Source organism: Leptonychotes weddellii, chromosome 7, assembly GCF_054177405.1.
Source record: "Leptonychotes weddellii isolate Sample4059 chromosome 7, ASM5417740v2, whole genome shotgun sequence".
NCBI lineage: Eukaryota > Metazoa > Chordata > Mammalia > Carnivora > Phocidae > Leptonychotes > Leptonychotes weddellii.
This window is the reverse complement of record NC_138375.1, coordinates 40338-61431: the sequence shown is the minus strand read 5'-3', so window position 1 is coordinate 61431 and position 21094 is coordinate 40338. Positions and strand designations below refer to the sequence as shown.

General features: G+C 49.4%; 1 protein-coding gene across 1 annotated transcript in view; it reads right to left on the bottom strand.

Annotated features, from left to right (window-relative positions):
- PLEKHG4B (pleckstrin homology and RhoGEF domain containing G4B) overlaps positions 1-21094 on the bottom strand; it is a gene marked incomplete at its 5' end in the record, with an annotated part of 54247 nt that overhangs the window by 12875 nt on the left and 20278 nt on the right. Inside the window, 7 exons of the mRNA XM_081825779.1 lie at positions 2102-2871; positions 5933-6071; positions 6536-6678; positions 7290-7388; positions 7649-7765; positions 13067-13153; positions 18524-18617. Coding sequence (XP_081681905.1) covers positions 2102-2871; positions 5933-6071; positions 6536-6678; positions 7290-7388; positions 7649-7765; positions 13067-13153; positions 18524-18617 — 1449 coding nt within the window. The remainder of the gene's footprint in view (positions 1-2101; positions 2872-5932; positions 6072-6535; positions 6679-7289; positions 7389-7648; positions 7766-13066; positions 13154-18523; positions 18618-21094) is intronic.

Sequence of the window (21094 nt, the reverse complement as noted above, 5' to 3'; positions counted from 1 at the left end):
GTCTCTCATCACCAGATGGCTTGATTCTGGCGCCCTCTGCAGGGAGGGCTCTGGCAGAAGGAAGATTTCAACACTGCAAACAAGGCTGTGCTGGGGATTTACAAAGAGATGGTTTCTGATGAGCACAGACTGCTAACCTATAGAAGGTACTTCTGAAAACTTAGCTTTATGTGGCCCAGACGTCTGACCCAGAGGAGAAGCAGCTGGAGCTGAAGAGGCAGAGCAGGGCCCAGGACAGAGCAGAGATGGGCAGCAGGGGGGCAGACACCTCTTCCCTGTCAGGCAGAGGGCTCCCTGGGCTCCTGCTGGTGTGACGTCCAAGCCTGGGACGTGTCTCTGCCGCACAAGGCTCCCCCAGGGGCACCAAGCAGAGCCTGACCTGCTAGTAATGAGGCACATCACCCTTCCCGTTTGCACCACTCTGCCAGCAACGTTCCTAAATTACTCAATCCGGAGGATACTAATGGGGGCTCGTAGACTTTTTTCTGCCATTACTTGTATTTACTTGTTTGTTTGTTTGTTTGTTTTTTAAAACTGGAACACAATTAAAAGCAAGCAATGGTAGGAAATACACCTGTGGTCAGAAAGGCTGCTGAATGCATCCCAATTGCAGCTGGAGACCTTGTTCCTTTCCATACTCACGTAACGGACTTTACAAATACCTATGGTTTCTGTGGAGGCAGCACCTTCTGGCTAGTCGGGAGCCTGCAGCCCTCGTGGCTGGTACAGGTGGCCTGGAGGTCCCTCCAATAAATCCAAGGCCCCAGGACCCACAGCACCCCTCCTGTCAACATTTGCTGAAAACAGGCATCCTTAAATATTCAAAAACAAAACTACTGTGGTCTGGGGATTTGGAAATTGACACATGAGGACATAATGGCTAGAAATGTCTGGGGAAATGACTGCTGGCCAAGTGACAGGGACTCCCTCTGGACAACAGGCAGAAGGCCTGGGTTTTCATGGAAGACCGGGTTAGTCTGATGCTCTCTCCTCTGGGCCCTGGCCTGAGGAGGATGTGCTCCCTCTCTGATGTGCTGTGGAGTCCTGCTACCACACCCTGGGTTGGTGGGTCCACGGCCTGTGAAAGGTGGAAGGGGGGACTTGTCTCCAGGGGCAAAGGCAGGACGGCTTCCCGAACCTTCTCCCTCCAGACCGAGGATGCCCACTGCAGAGGACTGGGGGCTCCTGGCAAGCAGAGGGCCCCCATCCCTGCAGTCTGTGCCTCTGAAACTTTCAAGATGAGCTCAGGGGAGTGGGAGAGTGGTTCTTCCTGGAGCCTTCCCAGGGATTCCAACTCCCGGGGAGACCCACACAGGTGCTCCCAAATGAAACCTTCCTGTTCCACCTAAAGTTTCGCCCTGAACAAGCTACACCGTAACCGCCTAGAACCTGAAACATAAAGGTGTGTTTCAGGAGAGTATTTGGTGACCATCTCAGTTCAGAGATGGTCTCTGTATGAGGAGGAAATGTGTCCACCAACCAAATGAGCAAAGAAAACGAGGATGACGCCCCACCTGCAGCCCACCCCAGTCACTATAAAGATGGACTAACAGCCCAAGGGGCAGGCTGTGATACCAGGTGAGTGGACTACCTGTCATTAGGGTTGGGCACAGTTCCTGCCCACTTTTTAATCCTAACGGTTAATAAAATATATCTTTTTACACATATCTTCTTAAGGATTAAACAAATTCATAGGGACATCTCCATTCAGGCAATGGATAAACACACATACTTCTCACCTCAGTGCTGAGAGCCTTTTTTTAAAAGTAATTTTTAAGTAACTTCTTCATATTCCAGGTGTGATTTGCTTATTGTGATTTTCCATAAATGGGCCTCAAATGATGAGAGCTAGTTGTTCAACCATCAGAGCGAGTGAGCTAGGTGCCCACAAGCCACGAGAAAGGAAGCAGTTTTCAATGATCATGCTGAACACGGGGAGGAGAGTAACATCTTGTCTAAGATCAAATGCAAGTGTGTTGCCTGGACAGGACATGGTGGACCTGGAGGGGTGTTTGTGGATGTCCCACTCTGTGAAAGGCTTTGGGCCTCTGGCACCACACCGACTGCTAAGCCCAAAGGCTGGAGGGGGTGTCCACCTCACCTTCCTGCTTGCCTCCTCCTGTCCTCCTCAGAGGGGTGGGTCCTGGAGGGAGAGGACAGACTCCGGTTCCGAGTGACCAGGGCGCTCTCAGCATGTGGCTGTGGTGGGGGCTGCTTCTCGGAGGCCACGGTGCTGGTCACCTCTAGGCCCCTGATGAAGACCCCGGTGTGGCCTGGCCAGGGGGCATCCCTGGGGCCACTGTCAAGCCGTGCAATCTCAAAGCTTCGTGTTTTCCTCATAATTTTCTTCAGGGGATGTTTCCTGGGGTGGGTGGTAGGTGTCTGGATGGGCGTGGAGGAGCAGGTGGGGCTGTCATGCGGGGAAGGCACAGCCGGGGCCAGGTGCTCACCCTCCTGCCTGCTCAGAGAGGCTTGTCCAGGGAGGCCAGGCAGCAGTTGGGCCCGCTCCCCAGTGCAGCCCTCTGGGTCAGTGGGGGGGGTCCAGGATGGCTCCTGGTGCCTCCTCTTGGCCGACTGAGCAAGCTCATGCTTCAGGGCTCTCTGGTCCAGAGGTGGGGTGCCAGGGTCTGGGCTAACCCCAGACAGGGCCTCTTGGAAGCAGAGGCGGGTCTGCGGGCTCTGCAGCCCTAAGGTGTGCCTCTGATGCGGTGGCCGCTGGCTGCCCAGGCCTGCCGCCACCACGCTGGCCCCCGGGAATCCCTGCGCAGTCAGCTCTGTGGCCTTCCGGTGACAGGTCTCCAGATACTCAGTGACTGGCTCCGGGCCCAGGTACTCCAGGCACTCACCGCACTGCTGCATCCATCCATCCACCTGCGTGGCAAAGGAGGGCACTGGTCAGGGCAGTGGAGGACTGTCTCGGCCACCATGGCCTTGGCAGCCCCACCCGATCTCATGCACTTGATGAGCAGCTCAAGTAAACCTGCTCTGCGGGTACCCCAGATCAAGGACCAGGGTGAGCCAGGTGGCCAGAGCAAGAGGAAGACCCCTCCACCCACAGAGGCAGCTACCAGCCAGACTCGCCCCAAGGGCAGGCAAGATGAGTTTGCACCTGAGCCCGATGAGGTCTGAATCCTCCACGGCCCCCAAGAACAGCAGGTGGGGTTGTCCCAGGGCCATGGGATGCCAGGCTGGACAGACCATGAAATCAGGTAGTCCACACTTTGGCCTGGGGTGGGAGGCCATGACAGTGGGGCAGAAAGTTCATACCCCTACGCTGGCCTTCCCTGAACCCCTGGATCCCGTCAAGAGGAGCCGTGCTGCTGGGGGCTCTGGGGTGCTGGTGCGTTTGCAGGCCTGGGCTGGGCTGCAGCGACTGTCCTGGGGTCTCTGGCAACAAGTGGACTTTAACAGCAGAGCTGGTAAACACAGAAAAGTTCACGTATAAATTCCTCATACGGTGGCTGAGAGCCTGGGGCGCGGTGCCGGGGTGTGCTGGCCAGGGAGGCTGGGCTCACTCAGGCCTGCAGGGACAGCGCTCACTGAATGTCCATAGCACATGCAGATCCCCTGGAGGCGATTCCACTGGGTCTCTTAGCGCCTCGTAGAAGTCAGACAGGTGGGCCCATCAGGCCAGCGCTCCCTCCCTGCACTCAGCCTGGCTGGCCATGGTGCTCAGACACCTTTTGAAGGCCCAGATCGCTTCCTCTGTGCCTTGGGAGCTGTTCTCCACCAGCTGCAGCCTTTTCTAACAAGACTGCTGTAGCCCAAGGAACAAAGCACCAGCACAAGCCCGGTGCTTACTCTCCTTTTCTGTGTGTGTCTTCTGGTGTGGACACACCATCAGCCTGTCGTGGAAGGTCTAGAGCCCCCACCGCTGCGACATGTTCTCGAGACAGAGCAGCTCCAAGAGGCCAGGGATTTCTCTCCTCTTTCAAACCACAAATTGACCTATGTAGGAAAGGAAGGCTTTATTTTTAAATGTGTGAAGGAGTCCGGTTCTATGATCGTGGGGGACAAAGGAAGCATCAGACACCACTTAGGGGCTGGCTCAACTGGTTCCCACAGCCTGCACAGCTGTCCTGATGCAAACAAACTGCGTGCTCAAATGTACTGTAAGTGGCTACACAGCAATGAAAGCCCCACGGGCTGTTTTTACCTACGTGCCCCTCTCAGTCTGTGGATGGTTGAAGAGGGATGACCACAAGTCTCCACGGCCCAAGTGTGCAACTGGGCAGGCTGTTCGCAGGAAATGGAAATTAAGAACTTTCTGTTTTGGGTGCCTGGGTGGCTCAGTTGGTTAAGCGACTGCCCTCGGCTCAGGTCATGATCCTGGAGTCCCGGGATCGAGTCCCGCATCGGGCTCCCTGCTCAGCGGGGGGTCTGCTTCTCCCTCTGACCCTCCCCCTTCTCATGCTCTCTCTATCTCATTCTCTCTCTCAAATAAATAAATAAAATCTTTAAAAAAAAAAAAAAAAGAACTTTCTGTTTTGAAACTTGTTACTATGCTAAATATACCCCAGAAATATTCTTCGGGTGGTGGCACTAGGGTACTTGGGGGCAGTCTGGAAGAGCTGGAGGGGCTGATGGCGGCCCTGCCTGCCCCACACGGCTTCCCGTGGGGACATCACTCATTCACAGTGAACATGTCAGGGGTTAAGACTTCATTTTCATGCAAGTGCTCGTTGGATAGCAATGCCAGGGAGGCCTGGTTGTGAGGGGCCCAAGAAGAGGTTTTTAACAATGCAGTGATATCAGCGCTGGATCTACAGCCACAGAACCGTACTTAGTGACCCCCACACACAGGCAGAAGACAGAGAGCAGCGCACACACTCTGTGGACAGAGTCATAGAGAAAAATGTCAAATCTGGGTTTTTACAAACACCAGCAGCCTGAGAGCCTCTGGGTAGAAGACTAGGAAACAGTCAACAGAGTGGGGACCTCTCAGGGGTGGAGTCCCACCTCTAACCTCATGAAAAAAGCTCCAGTTGGTTTCAAGATGTAAATGGAAAAAATCAAACCATAAAGGTCTTAGGATAGAATACAGTAGTCATTCTGTGACCTTAAGATAGAAAAGGTCATTTCAATCATAAGCAAAGTTGAAGGACAATGACAAACCAAGGAAAATATCTGCCACATAACCAGACGGTCAGTGTGAGCAACATGCATAATAGTGAAACTTCTGAGCTGTGGAAGTTGGTCAGTGTGTGGAAAAGCCATTTGTTAGAGAATAAATACAAAAAACCCACAGACAAACGAAGAAAAAGTTCAACTGTAGCATTAAAAACTCCAAATGCAGTGATTTTCATGTCAGTGAGGAAGGGACGCTCTCAAGGCTGCTGCTGAGAATCTCAACTGGGCAGGCTGCTTGCAGGCCCATTTGGCAAATGGGTAAAAACCTCAGAACCGGCGAGCCCTAACCCAGCCATCCCAAGCCTAGGAACCTGTCCAAAGCAAACAATCACAAAGTGTGAAAGATGCAGGTGCAGTGATGTGTACGAGGGTGAGAAACAGGAGAGCCGGGGACTTGAGCCAGAACCGGAGGAACACAGGGAGGTGCAGGCCTCCACACACCACCGTGCTTGCTGGCCATCCTGGGGACCCAGCCTCGGGATGCCCTGCAGTGGCCATCCCCCCACCCTGCCTGCCCCAAGGGACACACAGTCCTGCAGAGAAGGCCTCCACACACTTCCGACCTTGCCCTACACTGACCGCGGCCTGTGCCTGGGCTCCTGCTTCCCAGTCACTTACATGGGAATAGCGGTTGATAAAAGCATAATGATTTAACTAGAAATATGTGCAAGCTTTTGAAAAGCTTTTATATGCATATGTATATGGAAAAAAGTCTGGATTATAATATACTGCAATAATAGTAGTTACTTCAGGAGCAGAGTTTCAAAATGTTTTTCTCCTTTGGCTTCTCTGGAATACTTACCTGGCCTTGTCCCTCCTGGAGCGTCCTCCCTTCCCGTAGCCTCTCCAGCTCCTGCAGACACCTGTTGGAGGCGAGGACAAGCCGATGGACCTCTTCGTCCACTTGGTTGTACAGCCTGGAGGCGACCTCAATGGCATCCCTGGAAGAGAAAGTGTCAGAAAGCCCAATCCTGACCTCTAGTTGCTTAGGGGCAATCACCCGAGGAATATGCTGTCAGTGACAACCTCGTGAAAAAAGCACAACTGCACTCTTTGCCTCCCTTCCATCTGACACGAACGGAAGGCTCCAAGGAGGACAAGCCTGGAGGTGCAGGCACCCCAGAGGTGGTAGGAAAAGTGAGCGTGTGGGCATGGCAGCCCAGGACAGAATTAGACAGAGATGCATTCGGTCGGGACCTCTGCTGAATCCCATTATGATGAGTTTTGCCTTCCACTTGAGCATTCCAAGGAATCTGCTACTTTTTTTTGGAAGATACAGATGTAGATAGGCTCCAGTCCAAAGTGTGCCCATCAGAAAGAACAGAGGTTTGGCCCCCTGGGAGATGCTGCATGTGACAGAAATGGACATCACCCCTGGGATGGGCAGCCCCAGCATGACACTCACCGGCAGTCTTGGCTGGTGCCAAGCTGCTCCCTCCTCAGCTGCGCCAGCACGGTACCACCCTCTAGCCGGAGGGCGACCAGCAGTGCGTCTTCCAGCACACAATTCATCGTTGCTTTATGCTTGCTGATTAAGTCTGTGACCTCCTGTGTGGAGTGGGAGAAGCATGCATAGAACCCTCCCCTCCATGGGGAGTGTTAGGTGTGAACTACACTCCTGTGTTTATCAATCAAGCTGAGAGAAGGGCGCCATGGCCGAACCCACACTTGACACTTGATGCAGCAGGGAGGTAGTGGGGTCCTAGATGCTCTCACCCAAGAGATGGGTGAGATTAAGGAGAGGAGAAAGGAGGGAAGTTTGAAAGTTGGCAGCAGGAGGAAAGCCTGGCATTTGGACAGGGATATGTGGACCTTGCCTGCATACCCCATAAACCCTGAGGTGTCTCCAGCCCCAGGTCTCTAGGCTGCTGATTTTCCTCCAGCCAGTCCACCTCTGTGTCCCAGCAGTAATTACTCAGGCCTCAGTGGCACACCAGCAAATGTAGTGATTGTGGTGGTATTTCTCTTCTGGGCATGGTGGGATTTTTTTTTTTTTGGTCATGGGGAAGAAGTGATCTTTTGGAAGTCCTTTGCTAATTTAAAGGAATTTACAAGTCAAAAAGGGTTTGAAAATTTCTGCTATGGATGATAGATTTGGCTAAACCTCTATGTTCCCACCTACCTACCTGTGCAACAAAATAAAATACAAGAGAACCTACCTGTACCGTGCTTAGAGTCCTGTGGGTATTCAGGGAGTGGAGTGAATTTTGTAGGAAAACAATGGCATTCTCGCAATTTGTGGTGAAGGGCTCCAGCTTCTATCACGGTGGGAAAGGTAGGAGATGACAGATACACTGTTAGTATCCACAGAAGCACCGGGGAGCAGCACCCTCCCTGCCCAGAGCTGGACTTCAGCAGCACTCCCAAGCCCGCCACAGTGTGGCTCTCCAACAGCCCGGGAATGGCAGCTGTGATGGGCACGACATTCGGGGCAGGGACACCTGTTTCAGGTGTGAGTAAAAACATCTGCATGAGGAGAAGTCCCAGGAGACTGGCAGGTGCAGTGGCTTTACCTTACCCTACGGAAGCAGATCCAGTCACTGTGGCTGTAAGGAAAGGAGCCATCGAGGTCTGTGGTCAGCTGCGAGCTGTCAACAAGCTTGTGCAAGGCCTTCAGGGAGCCGACCACCTCACACTGCCAAGGAGAAGCATTCACTGGTTACGGCCACAGATGCACCCATCAGGAAGACCACTGTGATGGCTCACTCCAGGGAGAACCACCACCGAGAGGGTGGAGAGAGAGGTTTAATCCAGGGACCCTGCCTTGCTGGTGGCATTAGTGGGCTGAAAGTGGTTGGGTACAGAAATGAAGTTGGGGAGAAGTGAAAGGAAAAGGTAGCAAAGAGAAATTACAGAAAGTTTCCAAATAAGACCAAAAAATGGAAAAACTGAAAAGGGAGAGAAGGCAAGAAGATAGGGGAGGAAGGGAAGAAGAATAAATCAAGGATGTGCTACTCTGAGATGGCAGAGTTGGCCCTGCCCAGACAATTTGGGACGAGGTAGAACAACAGGCACCTGAAAGCTCCAGAGGGCAAACAAGGTCAGGCTCACTGAGGAGGGCCACTGGAACATGGATGAGGGGAGCAGCATGGGGTCAACTCCCCCCTCTGCTTGGCTCTGGCCTGAAGGCAGGATGCCAACACGGGAGACTGGATTGACTGAGGCTCTGGTAGAAAACAGGCATCTTTCTGGCCTGAAGAACCAGAAAATAGAGCTGGGTTGGAATGTAGACATCGAGTCCCACAAGGGAGAAAGCCAGGGGAAAGGAGCTTCAGTGGTGTGTAAACTGTGCCCAGGACTCTGGCTGACCCTGAACCATGTATGCATGGGGAAGACTCTGGATAGCTAAAGGCAAAAAGAACTGAACTGGATGTACATAGGGGAGAGTTTTCAGTTTGAGTCCAACCAAGTTAAATGCATTTCAAAACAGTCCACTGTGGAGGTTTATAATAGAATCCAGAGTCAGCACGGTCAACGTTATTCAACAGAATATTCACATGTCCAGAATACAATCCCAAATTACTTGACACATGAAGAATCAGGAAAATGTGACTCATTCTCAAGGGAAATGACAGTCAACAGAGGTCAACCCAGAAAATACCTGGATGTTGTAAATATTAGACAAGGACTTTAAAGCAGTGGTCATAACTATGTTCAATGATGTAAAGGAAAAATGCTTGCAATTATTTAGAGAATAGGAGATCTTAACAGAGTCAAAGAAAATATATGTTGAAAACCACTGGGTGTTTTATATTTGAAAAATATAACATCTGAAGTAAAAAATATCACTAGATAGGCTTAATAGCTGAATGGAGATGAATAGAGTATGGAGTTAGTAACTTTGAAGATAGAGCAATAGAAACAATCTGATCTGAAGAAGAGAGAGAAAATAAGTGGGAGAAAAATGATTCTCCAAGACCAATGGGGCAAGATCATTTGGGGAGGAGTTAAGATGACGAAGTAGTGAGACGACCTTATGCTTGCCTCATCCCTCGAACACAGCTAGGTAATTATCAAATAATTTCGAATACCCAGGATATGAATCTGAGGACTGAGAGAACAAACTGCACAACTAGCTGGAGGCCACATTGTGAAAGGTAGGAGGTGCAGAGACACGTGATTTGGGGGAGAAAAGAAATGTGAGCACTGCAGAGGAGGCAGAACTCTGATCATGGAGAGAGGAGAGAAAGAAAGAGATAAAGCAGCACACAGGGAACTGCACAAGAAAAACACTTCCCCAAAACCACTGACCGGGAAAATGAGAGGGGCTGATTATTGTGAGTTTTCATACGCAGTGGAACTGAAAGTCTGAAACTTCAGGAGTCTGCACCATTGCCAGGGTCGGGCCTGGTGGACAAAGTGGTGCTCCTGTGGAGAAGGGGGGCAGAGGCCCAGGACCACAGAGCACGATCCCCTGGGTCGCACTGGGAGAGACAGTCCCCCTTCTTGGGGTGCATTTGGGAGAGGCAGCACTGCCTCTCTAGGGACAAAAGAGCCTGGGCGCCAGGGAGCTGCCCCATTCATTAGCGTAGGGCAGAAATGTCTGCTGAGGGCAGCTAACCTGGATGCCAGCTCTTTGCTACACTTGACCACAAAATCCAAGCTCCTGTGCAGTTGTGCAGCTGCTTTTCTGGGACAAAAGGCACCAGCCACAGTGGGGCGTGACCCTCCCCCAGAGTACCCACTTGGTTCTGCACCGGGCCAGGTGCCTAAAATTTGGGATTTTGAAACCCAGCCGCAAGCCCGAGATAAAACACGGGAGCACCGCGCTGCTGAGTGCGCACACAGCTCTGACACAGACAGGGTGAAGGCTGGAATCTGGTGGGAGCGTGGGACACAAGATGGGAGATTGTTTGCTCTTCTGTGAGGGTGTCCTGAACAGCAGGGGGTAGAAACTCCGCTCTCTGGAGAAGAGAGAGGGCTGACACTATTTTTCACCCCTCCCAGCAGCATGGACAGACTCAGCAAGCAGCACAGTGCACACAGTGGAGGCTTGAGCCGCTTACACCAAGCTCTGCTCCTTGGTGCTCTGCCTTTTTAACCCTGTGCAGGTGCCTTTTTAACTACAGCAAGTATAATTGAGAGCCAGAGTAGCAGCGGGCCTCTCCCCTAGAAGACTAGTACAGATCCCTTGCATGCACCAGGTCTTCTGATCAAAGTGCTGCAAAGCTTCAGCTCTAACGGAAACAGGACTAGGCACAGGCTTTCCTAAGTCACAAAGGACAGAGGCCTAGACAAAATGCGAGATGGAGGAATTCATCCCAAAAGGAAGAATGAGAAGAGGTCACCGCTAGGGAACTAATCAAAATAGATACAAGTACTACGCCTGAACCAGAATTTAAAATGTCCATACTACCCAAAGCAATCTACACATTTAATGCAATCCCTATAAAAATACCACCAGCATTCTTCATAGAAGTGGAACAACCGTAAAATTTGTATGGAACCACAAAAGACCCCGAATAGCCAAAGCAACCTTGAAAAAGAGAAGCAAAGCTAGAGGCATCATAATTCTGACCTTCAAGTTATATTACAAAGCCGTAGTAATCAAAACAGTATGGTACTGGCACAAAAATGGACACATGGGATCAATGGAACAGAACAGAAAACCCAGAAATGGACCCACAACTATAAGGTCAACTAATCTTCCAGAAAGCAGGAAAGAATATCTATTGGATAAAAGTCTCTTCAACGAATGGTGTTGGGAAAACTGGACAACAACATGCAAAAGAATGAAACTAGACCACTTCTTACACCATACACAAAAGTAAACTCAAAATGGATAAAAGACCTAAATGTGAGACCTGAAACCATAAAAATCCTAGACGAGAGCACAGGCAGTAACCTCTCTGACATCTGCCGTAACAACCTGTTCTAGATATGTCTCCTGAAATAAGGGAAATAAAACCAAAAATAAATTTTTGGGACTTTATCAAAATAAAAAGCTTCTGCACAGTAAAGGAAACAACCAACAAAACTAAAAGGCAACTCACGGAGTAGGAAAAGATATTTGCAAATGACATCTCTGATTAAAGGGTTAGTATCCAAAATAAATAAAGAACTTAAAAAACTCAACACCCCAAAAAACAAATAATCCAGTTGAAAAATGGGCAGAAGTTACAAACAGACCTTTTTTCAAAGAAGATATCCAGATGGCTAACAGACATAGGAAAAGATGCTCAACATTACCTATCATCAGGGAAATACAAATGAAAACCTCAGTGAGGTATCACCTCACACCTGTCAGAACGGCTAAAATCAACAACACAAGAAACAACAGGTGTTGGCAAGGATGTGGAGAAAGGGGAACCCTCGTGCACTGTTGGTGGGAGGGCAGCCACTCTGGAGAACAGTATGGAGGTTCTTCAAATGGTTAAAAATACAACTACCCTATCACCCAGCAATTGCACTACTGGGTATTTACCCAAAGGATACAAAAATACTAATTCAAAGGGATATATGCAACCTGATGTTTATAGCAGCATTATCAGTAATAGCCAAACTATGGAAAGAGGCCAAACATCCACCAACTGATGAATGGATAAAGAAGATGTGGTACATATATACAATGGAATATTACTCAGCCATCAAAAAATATGAAATCCTGCCATTTGCAATGATGTGAATAGAGCTAGAGAGTTTATGCTAAGCAAAATAAATCAGTCAGAGAAAGACAAATATCACATGATTTCACTCACATGTGGAACTTAAGAAACAAAACAGATGAACATAGGGGAAGTGGGAAAAACAGAGAGAGGGAGCCAAACCATAAGAGACTCTTAACAACAGAGAACACATGGAGGGTTGATGGAGGGAGGTGGGTGGTGGATGGGCCAGATGGGGGATGGGTATTAAGAATGACACTTGTTATGATGAGCACTGGGTGTTGTATATAAGTGATGAATCACCGAATTCTACTCCTAAAACCAATATTGCACTGTATGTTAACTAACTAGAATTTAAATAAAAATTTGGAAAAAATAAAATTAGATTGTGGGACAGTTGCACAATTCCATGCATATACTAAAAATCACTGATGCGGTTTGATAAATTATTTGTATGGGACATCAATTATATCTCAGTAAAATTGTTTTTGAAAAGAAAGAAAGAGAAAGAAAACTTCTAGACTATCACTTCCTGAAATTTCAAAAAGTAAAAGTGCAATAAAGAGTGAAAAACAAAAAAAGACCTATGGGGCAATATCAGTGTGTGTAATTGAAATCCTAGAATGAGGGACGAGAATGAGGCAGAAAAAAACACTTCAAGAAATAATGAATGAAAATTTCCTGAATTTAGTGATAGACATAATTTTAAAAATTCAAGTTCAGCCCAACCTGAAAGGATAAAGATGAAGAGAACCATGCCTAGTCACATTATAGTCAATTTGCTGAAAAGAAAGAGAAAATTTTGGAAGTAACCAAAGGAAAATGACACATTTTCTATAGGTGAACAATTACTTGAATTACAACAAACTTTTCATCAGAAACTATGGAGGTAGAACCACCATTTTGCAGTTAAAAAAAGGGGGGGGGAAGAAATTATGGAGGCCAGAAGACAACAGAATGACACCTTTAAAGTGCTGGAGAAACAAACAAAAACCTACTGTAAGCCAGAATTCTATATCTAGCAAAAAATCCTTCAAGAATGAAGGCAAAATAAAGAATTTTTAGATAAAAGAGAAAGAAGCAAGAAGAGGATTTGAGAAAGCAAATGAGGTGGAGAAGAAAAATTAGATTTTTAAAAGTTTTCTGATATTACCCTCTTTAGGGTCCTGCAAAAACTTAAGGGATCGGTGATGGGTTTTCAGGCTCTTATATGGATGCAGCCAGAATTCACATAAAGTTTTCGCTATGTTTTATCTCATCTACGTGTCCTAACATTTAATTTTACGCATCACCCAGAGTCATATCTAACCCTGAGGGTCTACAACAATTACCTGAATTGTTCTATCCTTGTCAGGCCTAAATCCTGATTCTTTATTCACCAACAACACAATACTATGAATTATGGGAGGAGATGTGTTCTGAAATAAGAAAGAAATACCAATTAGCTTTGTAATTTTTAACTTCACTGACTCAATAGAATTGTCTAACTTTGAGGGGTGCTACTTCTGCTTTGATATTGTTCCCAAGCACCTAGAATGCATAAAATGTAACGGTCTTTGCTCTAAATGGACATTATTTCACCTTATAAATTTTAATGTAATCAAGTTTCTTGGTTATAATTTACATATATTAAAATTCACCCTTTTAAATATGGAGTTCTCTAAATTTTGACAGAACTTATAGTCATGGAACCACCATCACAGTGAAGATATATACAACAGTTCAGCATCCCCCAATTTCCTCATGCTCCTTTGCCAAGCCCACCAGCCTCTGGCAACTACTGATCTGTTTTCTCTGTGCATAAATTTGCCTTTTTCGGATATCATACGCATGGACTTACCCAGTACTGGCTTCTTTCACTGAGCACAGTGCATTCATGATTTACCCATGCTGTGAGGGTTCCTAGATCATCCCTTTCTATTGCTGAGGAGAAGCATGCAGGCACTCCAACTCATTCACCCACTCACCAGCTAGAGGACATCTGGGTTGTTTCCAGTTTGTGGCAACCATCAACAAAGCCACTATAAACTCTATGCAGACGTAAGTTTTCATTTCTCTTGGGTAAATATCTAGCAGTAGGATTGCTGGGTCACATGGTAAGTGCATTCTAACGTCTGAAGAAACTGGAGTGGTTGTGCCATTTTGCATTCCCATGAGCAATACCAAGTCCTTGCTATCGTCAAGTTTTGTTGTGTTATCTCATTTTGGTTACAAGTTGTATTTCTCCAATGACTACTGATGTTGAACATATGTTTATGTGCTTCTCTGCCATTCATATATCTTTTTTTGGTCAAGTGTGTTCAAATCTTTGCTGGTATTTCATTGGGTTGTTTGTCTTATTGCTGAGTTTTGGGATTTTGTATATTCCAGATACAGGTCCTTTGTCAGATCTGTGTTTTGCACCACATTTTCTCGCAACTCCTGGCTTGTTTTTTCATTTTAGTGACAGTGGCTTTTGAGGGAAAGTTTTCAATTTTGATGAAGTCCACCTTGTCATGGTTTTCTTTTATAGATCATGGTGTTGGTGTCATAGCTAAGGAATCTTTGTCTGACCAAGGTCATGAAGATTTTCTCCTGTTTCTTCTGGTGGTTTTGCAGTCTTAGTTTGTGCATGCAGGTCTGGGACCCACTTGTAATTTTTGTCTATAGTATGAGGTATGTGTGCCCTGTTGGGGTTCCAACCCTGTTGGTTTTGGGGTTTTTTTTGACATGTTTTATGACTTTAAACAAGCCTCCTTGATTTCTGTTTGCTAGAGTACATTGAGGCCAGATCATTCAGCAATGAAATTATTTTATTTACCTAGTGCTTGCTTCTTCACTCATATTTTCTAAAGCTTTACTTTTTAAGTTTCTTGTAGTGATAAACAGATTTTAGGCTTTTTGTAATCCCCAATGTTGATCCCCTATTTTGACTGGATAGGCCTCAGAAATAACTGGTACTTTATTTGTATTAATTGTATATATTTACATTTTTGTTATGTGGCTTCTTGTGGATGACCTTCCATAAATATTCATTTCATGAATAAGCCATAGAAAAACACATAGAAAAAACATTCTTGCTTTTTTATTTGAGTCATTTTCTATTTCTCTCACCCAGTTTAGGTAAAATTTTCAGTTATCATGAATTAAAACTACACAGTTTTGCAATGTTTTATATTTCTCATATATTCCTACTTGAGTGGTTTTTTTACTATTAGGATTTGTTGCTATTGCTAAGAAGATGGATGTTAATTTTCAGACGAGTGAGAACACAGTTTGTACCTTAGGATGAATTGTCCACATCAGTGTGTAGAAGTTATGTGCTGTGGGTGGGGTAGGGATGAGTAATTCTTAGCATTTTCTTCCACCAAGAAATGAAAAAATAATTTCCTTTTTGAAATGGAAAGCTTCTTATCTGTACTTTAATAATTTAATAAATCTGAAGTATAGTCACTTGAGATAGTTACGAGAGTTCTACTTTTTGCCCTCTATGAAAAAATTTAACTACTTCTGCATATTCCTCAGAAATAAAACTGAAAATGGAAACATGACCCTTAAATTCAGCTTATTTCCACTCCTCTCACTGGGATTACAGATCCTGCTGTTGCCTGAGCCAAAGCCAGGGTGGTGGGAGGCCACCACCTGAAGGAGAAGCAGTGAGGCCTCATGGCAGTCTGAACGCCAACATCCAGATGACGGAACAGAGTGGATTTCCTGAAGTTCCTTCGAAGATTCACTTGTGATAAAAACTTAAAGATGCAGCAGGTGTTTCTCCTGCTTCTGCTCTGGGAGAAGTGTGCGTAGAGAGGGACCATCTTACTCAGGGCTCATTCTACCGCTGCGGGACCCAAGTGGCACAGGACTTAAGGGAAGCCTGAACAAACAGAAGTGCTGGGAAGGGGTGTTCTTACAAAGAAAAAAGGTACGTGGTTCTGGTCGACAGCTGAGGGGCTCTTGGGCCATATGTGGGGCCTGCCTGGGTCTCACACACAGTGGCCCGAGTGGTTGCTAAGCGTGTGCATCAACAAGGAGGGCTCAGTCATCTCTCTTTGAGGCCGGACACTTAATTTTCAAGTTTTTACTGGATGCCAAAGAAGCAGAAGCCACCACAGTCCTCTGGCTTCAGGAAATTCCTGCAAAGCACGCACACATGCATCAGTGTCCTCCGGGTTGTATGAGCAAACAGGGTTATGGCAACATGCACACAGCACAGCACAGTGAGGGAGCCCACGGGCAGCTGCATGCTCCGTCTTCTTCCTGGTGCCCAAGTAACCTCCCACAAGGCCAGTGCCACCACGCTGGGCGTGTGTCAGGGAGTGGAGGTGGTGATACCCGTCCATGCCAGCCCCACTCTGGGCACCGGGCCTCACCGTGTGCCTGCCTGGGTGTCTGCCGACGTTCCTGCCCTGCAGTCTGCACCTCGCTACTCAGTCTGGGTCCCAGAGTGACAATGTGCTCTCAGAGTTCCTCGAGCCCCTTACTGGGAAAGGTCCCCAGCGAGCCTCCATGGGGCTCACAGGGCTCTGGCCACCTGCTGGCCTGGGAGGGTGTCGTCCTGGGTTCTGCAGCAAGTCACTGGGTTCCCTGCTTCCCCTGAAAACAAATTTCAAGCCCTCCTCATTCCAAAACTTCTCCAGGGCAGCAATGACAAAAGTGATTGGCATGAACACCATTTGCCAGGGGGGCAAAGGGTCTGAGGAGGCGGGAGCCCAGGGAGCCTGCAGATGGGGGTTGAGAAGCAGGACCGCTCCCCCAGAGGCCACCCCCAGGGCTGAAGGTGGAAGAAACTGGGAGGAGAGCAGAGCAGCAGGGAGGCCGAGGAGGAGGGATGCTCCTGCACGCATGCTCTGTGGTGCGCAGCGCGGGCCCTGCGCTCTGGAGCATCTGGAGGTGCGGATGGAGCGGGCTGGCCGACTGGGCCACACACCCTCCTCGTGACGGTAAGCTGTTCCCAACGGGTACATGAAGCAGGCAGAATGGTTTCTAGGAATCTGGTCACAAGTTCTGGTTGCAGCTTCAAAATCATTTCAGCAACAGCAACAGCATTTGGTTTTGAAGGCAGAAATAAAGAAAAATTGTTTTTTTCCCATGTTTTCACAAGTTGCTATTTATAGGGTGCTGAGATGACTGGTGTGAGGTGACCACATTAAACAGTTGCTCCTGAGGAATGTGCGTCTGAAACACAAACAAACCTCATCCTCCTGTCCACTGTGGATACTGGGACCAGGCCTCCACATTTAACACCTTCCTCCTGTGAAATCACAGGACGCTGAGGAAATCCTGAGGTCACCGATGCCGCTGTCCTCCTTTGAGCAGAGCTTCCTTCAAAATCTGTTTGAAAAGCAGTCATCCCCCTACTTTCCCAGAAGGCTTGCAGTAACTTCCCAGTCTTTGCTGGTCTATAAAATTGCACGTGGTTAGGAAAAACCAGATTCGCAAAGGAATTTCGAAGCCCACACAGAATATGAGCATCAAACTGGATGACATCCTGGTTGCTGATTGTTGAGCCCAACAGCTGGTTGAGAGCAGGGAAATGAGCAATAAGGGATTCATGTGCCTCCGAGGTGGTTCGTGGAAACGGAGTTTTGGCACGTCAAACCTGTCAGTCCGTGTCAGAGGCGCTAACTCGGGCTTTGAAGGTATGTACCGTGAATGCTTCTGCTGAAAGCCCATTGCTCCCTCTGAAATGCAGACTTCACCACTGAGTTCGGCTCTGAGAGCCCACTCTTGCCAGGACGGCACATCTGGGTCGGCCCTTCCCCTCGGGAATCTGCACCTTCACCTCTGTGTCGGACAGGATCTGCACCCCCGCCAGGCACCCTGACCAGGGACGCCTACTCCTGCTGACCTGGCCCACTTCTGCCTGGCCTCCCCCAGCCCCGGCCCCACTCACAGCCTGCCTGCTGGGGGCTCTTCTCTCCTTTCCCCACACACTGTTCTCCAGCTTCTTGAGTGCATCCAGATGTGCCCCAACCTCCACCACTGAGTCCTTCCTTGAAAGAACTTGCATTTGGCGTCCCTAAACTTAGGATCCGGGATAGAACGGTGACCGGTGTCTGGCACCTTTAGCAGAGACCAAACAGAGGGAACAGGTTTTCACTGAGGGAGAAGGTGGGACCCCAGACTCCAGCACAGCACTTGACACATGAGGGGCCCCATATACACCCGTCTGAGGGAACGTGAATGTTCTCAGGCTCCCACCTGGCCCTGGGTCCCTGGAGCATCCCAATGGTGACTTTCTCCCTGTTCCAGGGACTCCCCATTTCCCTCTTGATTTTACTCATGACCCAAAATCCAGGATCAGGTCTTCCTGGGGCGACTGCAAACCTGCCAGACAACCTCCCTTGACCTCGCCCCAGAGGTATGGTAGCTACCATACCTGCCCAAGGTACAGGCCCTCCTCCCCACAGCGTCCACACCTCTGTCCCTGACTGAGAAGGTGCGGCGTGCAGCCCTGCACGCTGATTTAGTCAGACGCTAGATAAGGACTGCTGTGGAGGGAAGGGGTCATGCCCATATGGGCTGGTCCTGGCTGACCCTGCCTTTAAGGTCTGCAGTGGCGACCCAGGAGATGGGCAGGAAGCTCCTTCCCGGTGACTGGGTCCGACCACGGGGGAGCACATTGTTGATGGATGCAGGAGCAGGCTCTTCTTCGGCTACTCTCCATGTCCACACTCAGGACCCTCACCTCATCCTGAGATTGATTCACAGTGGGGGTGAGTCCAGGCACGGCTGCCCTCACCTGCTCCTGGGTCACGAGGAGCCCTGAGATGCTCGGTGTCCTGAGGACAGGAGTCACCCTGACTCACCTGCAGTGCTGCCAGAGCTTGGAAGAGAGCAGGGGCAGCCGGACCCTTGCGAGCATCCACCAGGATGACCAGCCCCAGCTCCCGCACCTCTTTCCTAGGGAGAGAGACAGACAGTGTTAACCACTGCAGGTAAGATCTCTTCCATGACAGGCTTCTTCGTCTCTCGGTGAGACGCACCCTTGCCCAGACGCCCTTGGCTCCACAAATTCTTGACACATATCGATCTTCTGCTTCCTGAGGGCTCAAGCTGCTTACCAGGTGCAGATAGGGCAGTTGGGTTCACTGTGGTGGATCAGTCCTGTCTGATGGCATCTCCAGGCAAAGGGAGCGGGCTGCATGCCTGCATTTGCTGCGGCTGCTTTCTCCCACACCGCCCATCACAGAGCAGAGGCCCTGGAGCTTTCTTGTGCTAGGTCGCTTGTTCCGGCTGTAATACCATGTGGAATTCTACTCTGATGGAGTGGACAAGAGCCAGACGCGGCCGGCTGATCTCAGGACTGCAGCTCCAGGCCAGTCATTGGGTTTAGCACATTTCCAGAGCTAAAGTGGGACAGCAGAACATCCTCTAAAGGTGAAAATACTGTCAGGTGCTTGTCACGCCCCTGCATAAAAGCTCTGTCCCTACTGTGATCACGACTGTAGGCTTCAGTTCTAAATGGGACAGAACAATAAGCTAAGGCAGGGTGATGCATCCAACCCCACCTTCTGGGAGTGGCTCACACTCTACCTCAGCCACATGTGTGGGTGCTGTCTTGAACAGACACGCACGCTCACCCTGGCCCGCTTGCACAAAGCGGGGAGAGCCGCATGTCGCACCAAAGCCACATCCTAGCCAAAAGGGCGAGTGTGCACCACAGTCAGGGTGTGTTCAATTTTGGGTGTGACTGCTAAGGAATGCTTCTGAGGGGGGCGTGTGTGTCTCAGGGAAGCTAGAGTAGTAAGGGCAGAGTAGAGCATGGTGTTCTGGTGTCAAAGCCGGACGCAGAAAAGGTGAGGCTGGGAGAACGCCCCGTCTCACTCCCTCCCTCAGCTGCCCAGCTCTGCATCCATGGCTTCCTCTGCCACAGAAGCCGCTTTGTGACCCGTGTGTCTTGAAGCGCTGGAGTCCACGTGTCTGGGAGCGGTCCCGGGCAGTGCTTCAGGAGCTGGGCATGATGTTCCACTTCCTCCAAGCGTCCTGCGTCCCTCCTGGGCCCCAGTGACCTCCCTCTTCTGACACCCCTACTCCTGGTCTCTCTTCACCCCTGGTCTCCCGTGGTCTCCCTGAATTTGCATCTCAAGGTCTGCTTCTGGCCTCAGAGGCAGGACCGGTCTCACTGCCACACTGGCTGGTTCGGCATGGGAAATAACCCTTGGCAGCTCCAGACCCACACGTCCTCCTCCACTGATCTCATCCACTTGGTGGCTTTGCTGAAGGGGATGGCCACAAAGTGAACAACGCAGCCCCTCGCTGGGGGCTGGCTGCTTCCCAAGTTCAGAGACTGCTGGACCCTCCACTTGGGCTGGCTGAGAGGGATCCAATGACTCAAGTTCAGCTAGTATAGGATTAGATGGGAGAAAACGCCCTCAGGCCACCCAGCATGAACCGCCCCCGCCCCCCACCCCCCCCAGACCAAACTTGCTTCTCTCCGCCTGCCTCCTGTGGTGGATGGAGTTGGCTGGCTCCCCCTGTCGGGCTCCAGTGGGGCCCCTGGCAATGTGCAGATCTGCCCTAGACACCCTGCGCCTGCATTTCTGCAGAAGTCTCACACCATGTCCCTGCGTCACCCTGGCTTCGCCACCGGAGGTTCACGTGGCCTTCAGGCCCGGGGCATCCACTGCCTGCACCGGGTCTTTAGTCCTCATTCCTGCCTCCTGACTCAGAAAGAGACTGGCTGCTCTGGGGCTCCATGTGTGCTCTTCCTTTCGCTCAGAATGTCCTTCCCTTCTTGTCTGCAAATACTCACCATCCTCAAGGACACAGACCACATCCGGAGATCCACCCCCGCCACCCCGGCCGAGGCTGCAGCTCCCTCCCAGCATTGTGGGCTTGTCTTACGCTGGAAGATGCAACAGTTTGGGTTCCCATGTGTGTCCCTTTGAGGGTGGGAGCCATCGCCTGTTCTTTTTGTACTCTCATGCAAGTGGTGGATGGATGGATGGATTCCTTCATTGCAGAGGAGGCTGGATGGATAACAGCCAAGATCCATTCTGATTTTAAGATTCTGTGTATGGGAGAGTTTGATGGGAGTCCATTTACAAGGCACGCTCCCAGGAACACATGGCCCCCTGTAATACAGCTGCAGTAACCGAAAACCAGACATTGCTGGGCACTCTCCCTAGTAATTAATGCTGACACCTTGGGGACTTCATTCTGATAGCTGAAGGCCTGCATCACATCCCACAAGGTAGGGGGAGATTTCAGTTCCTCAAGGTGCAATAATCAATCAGGATGCTAACAAAATTACAATGGTTGTGGGGAAACAATCAGCAAACCAGAAGGCTCCACCATCAGTTACCCTAAGTGCTTTAGGGGTGATTTTCTCAACAGAGGCTTTCCACTGGAGCTTCCCAAGCTGGTGAAGATGCCTG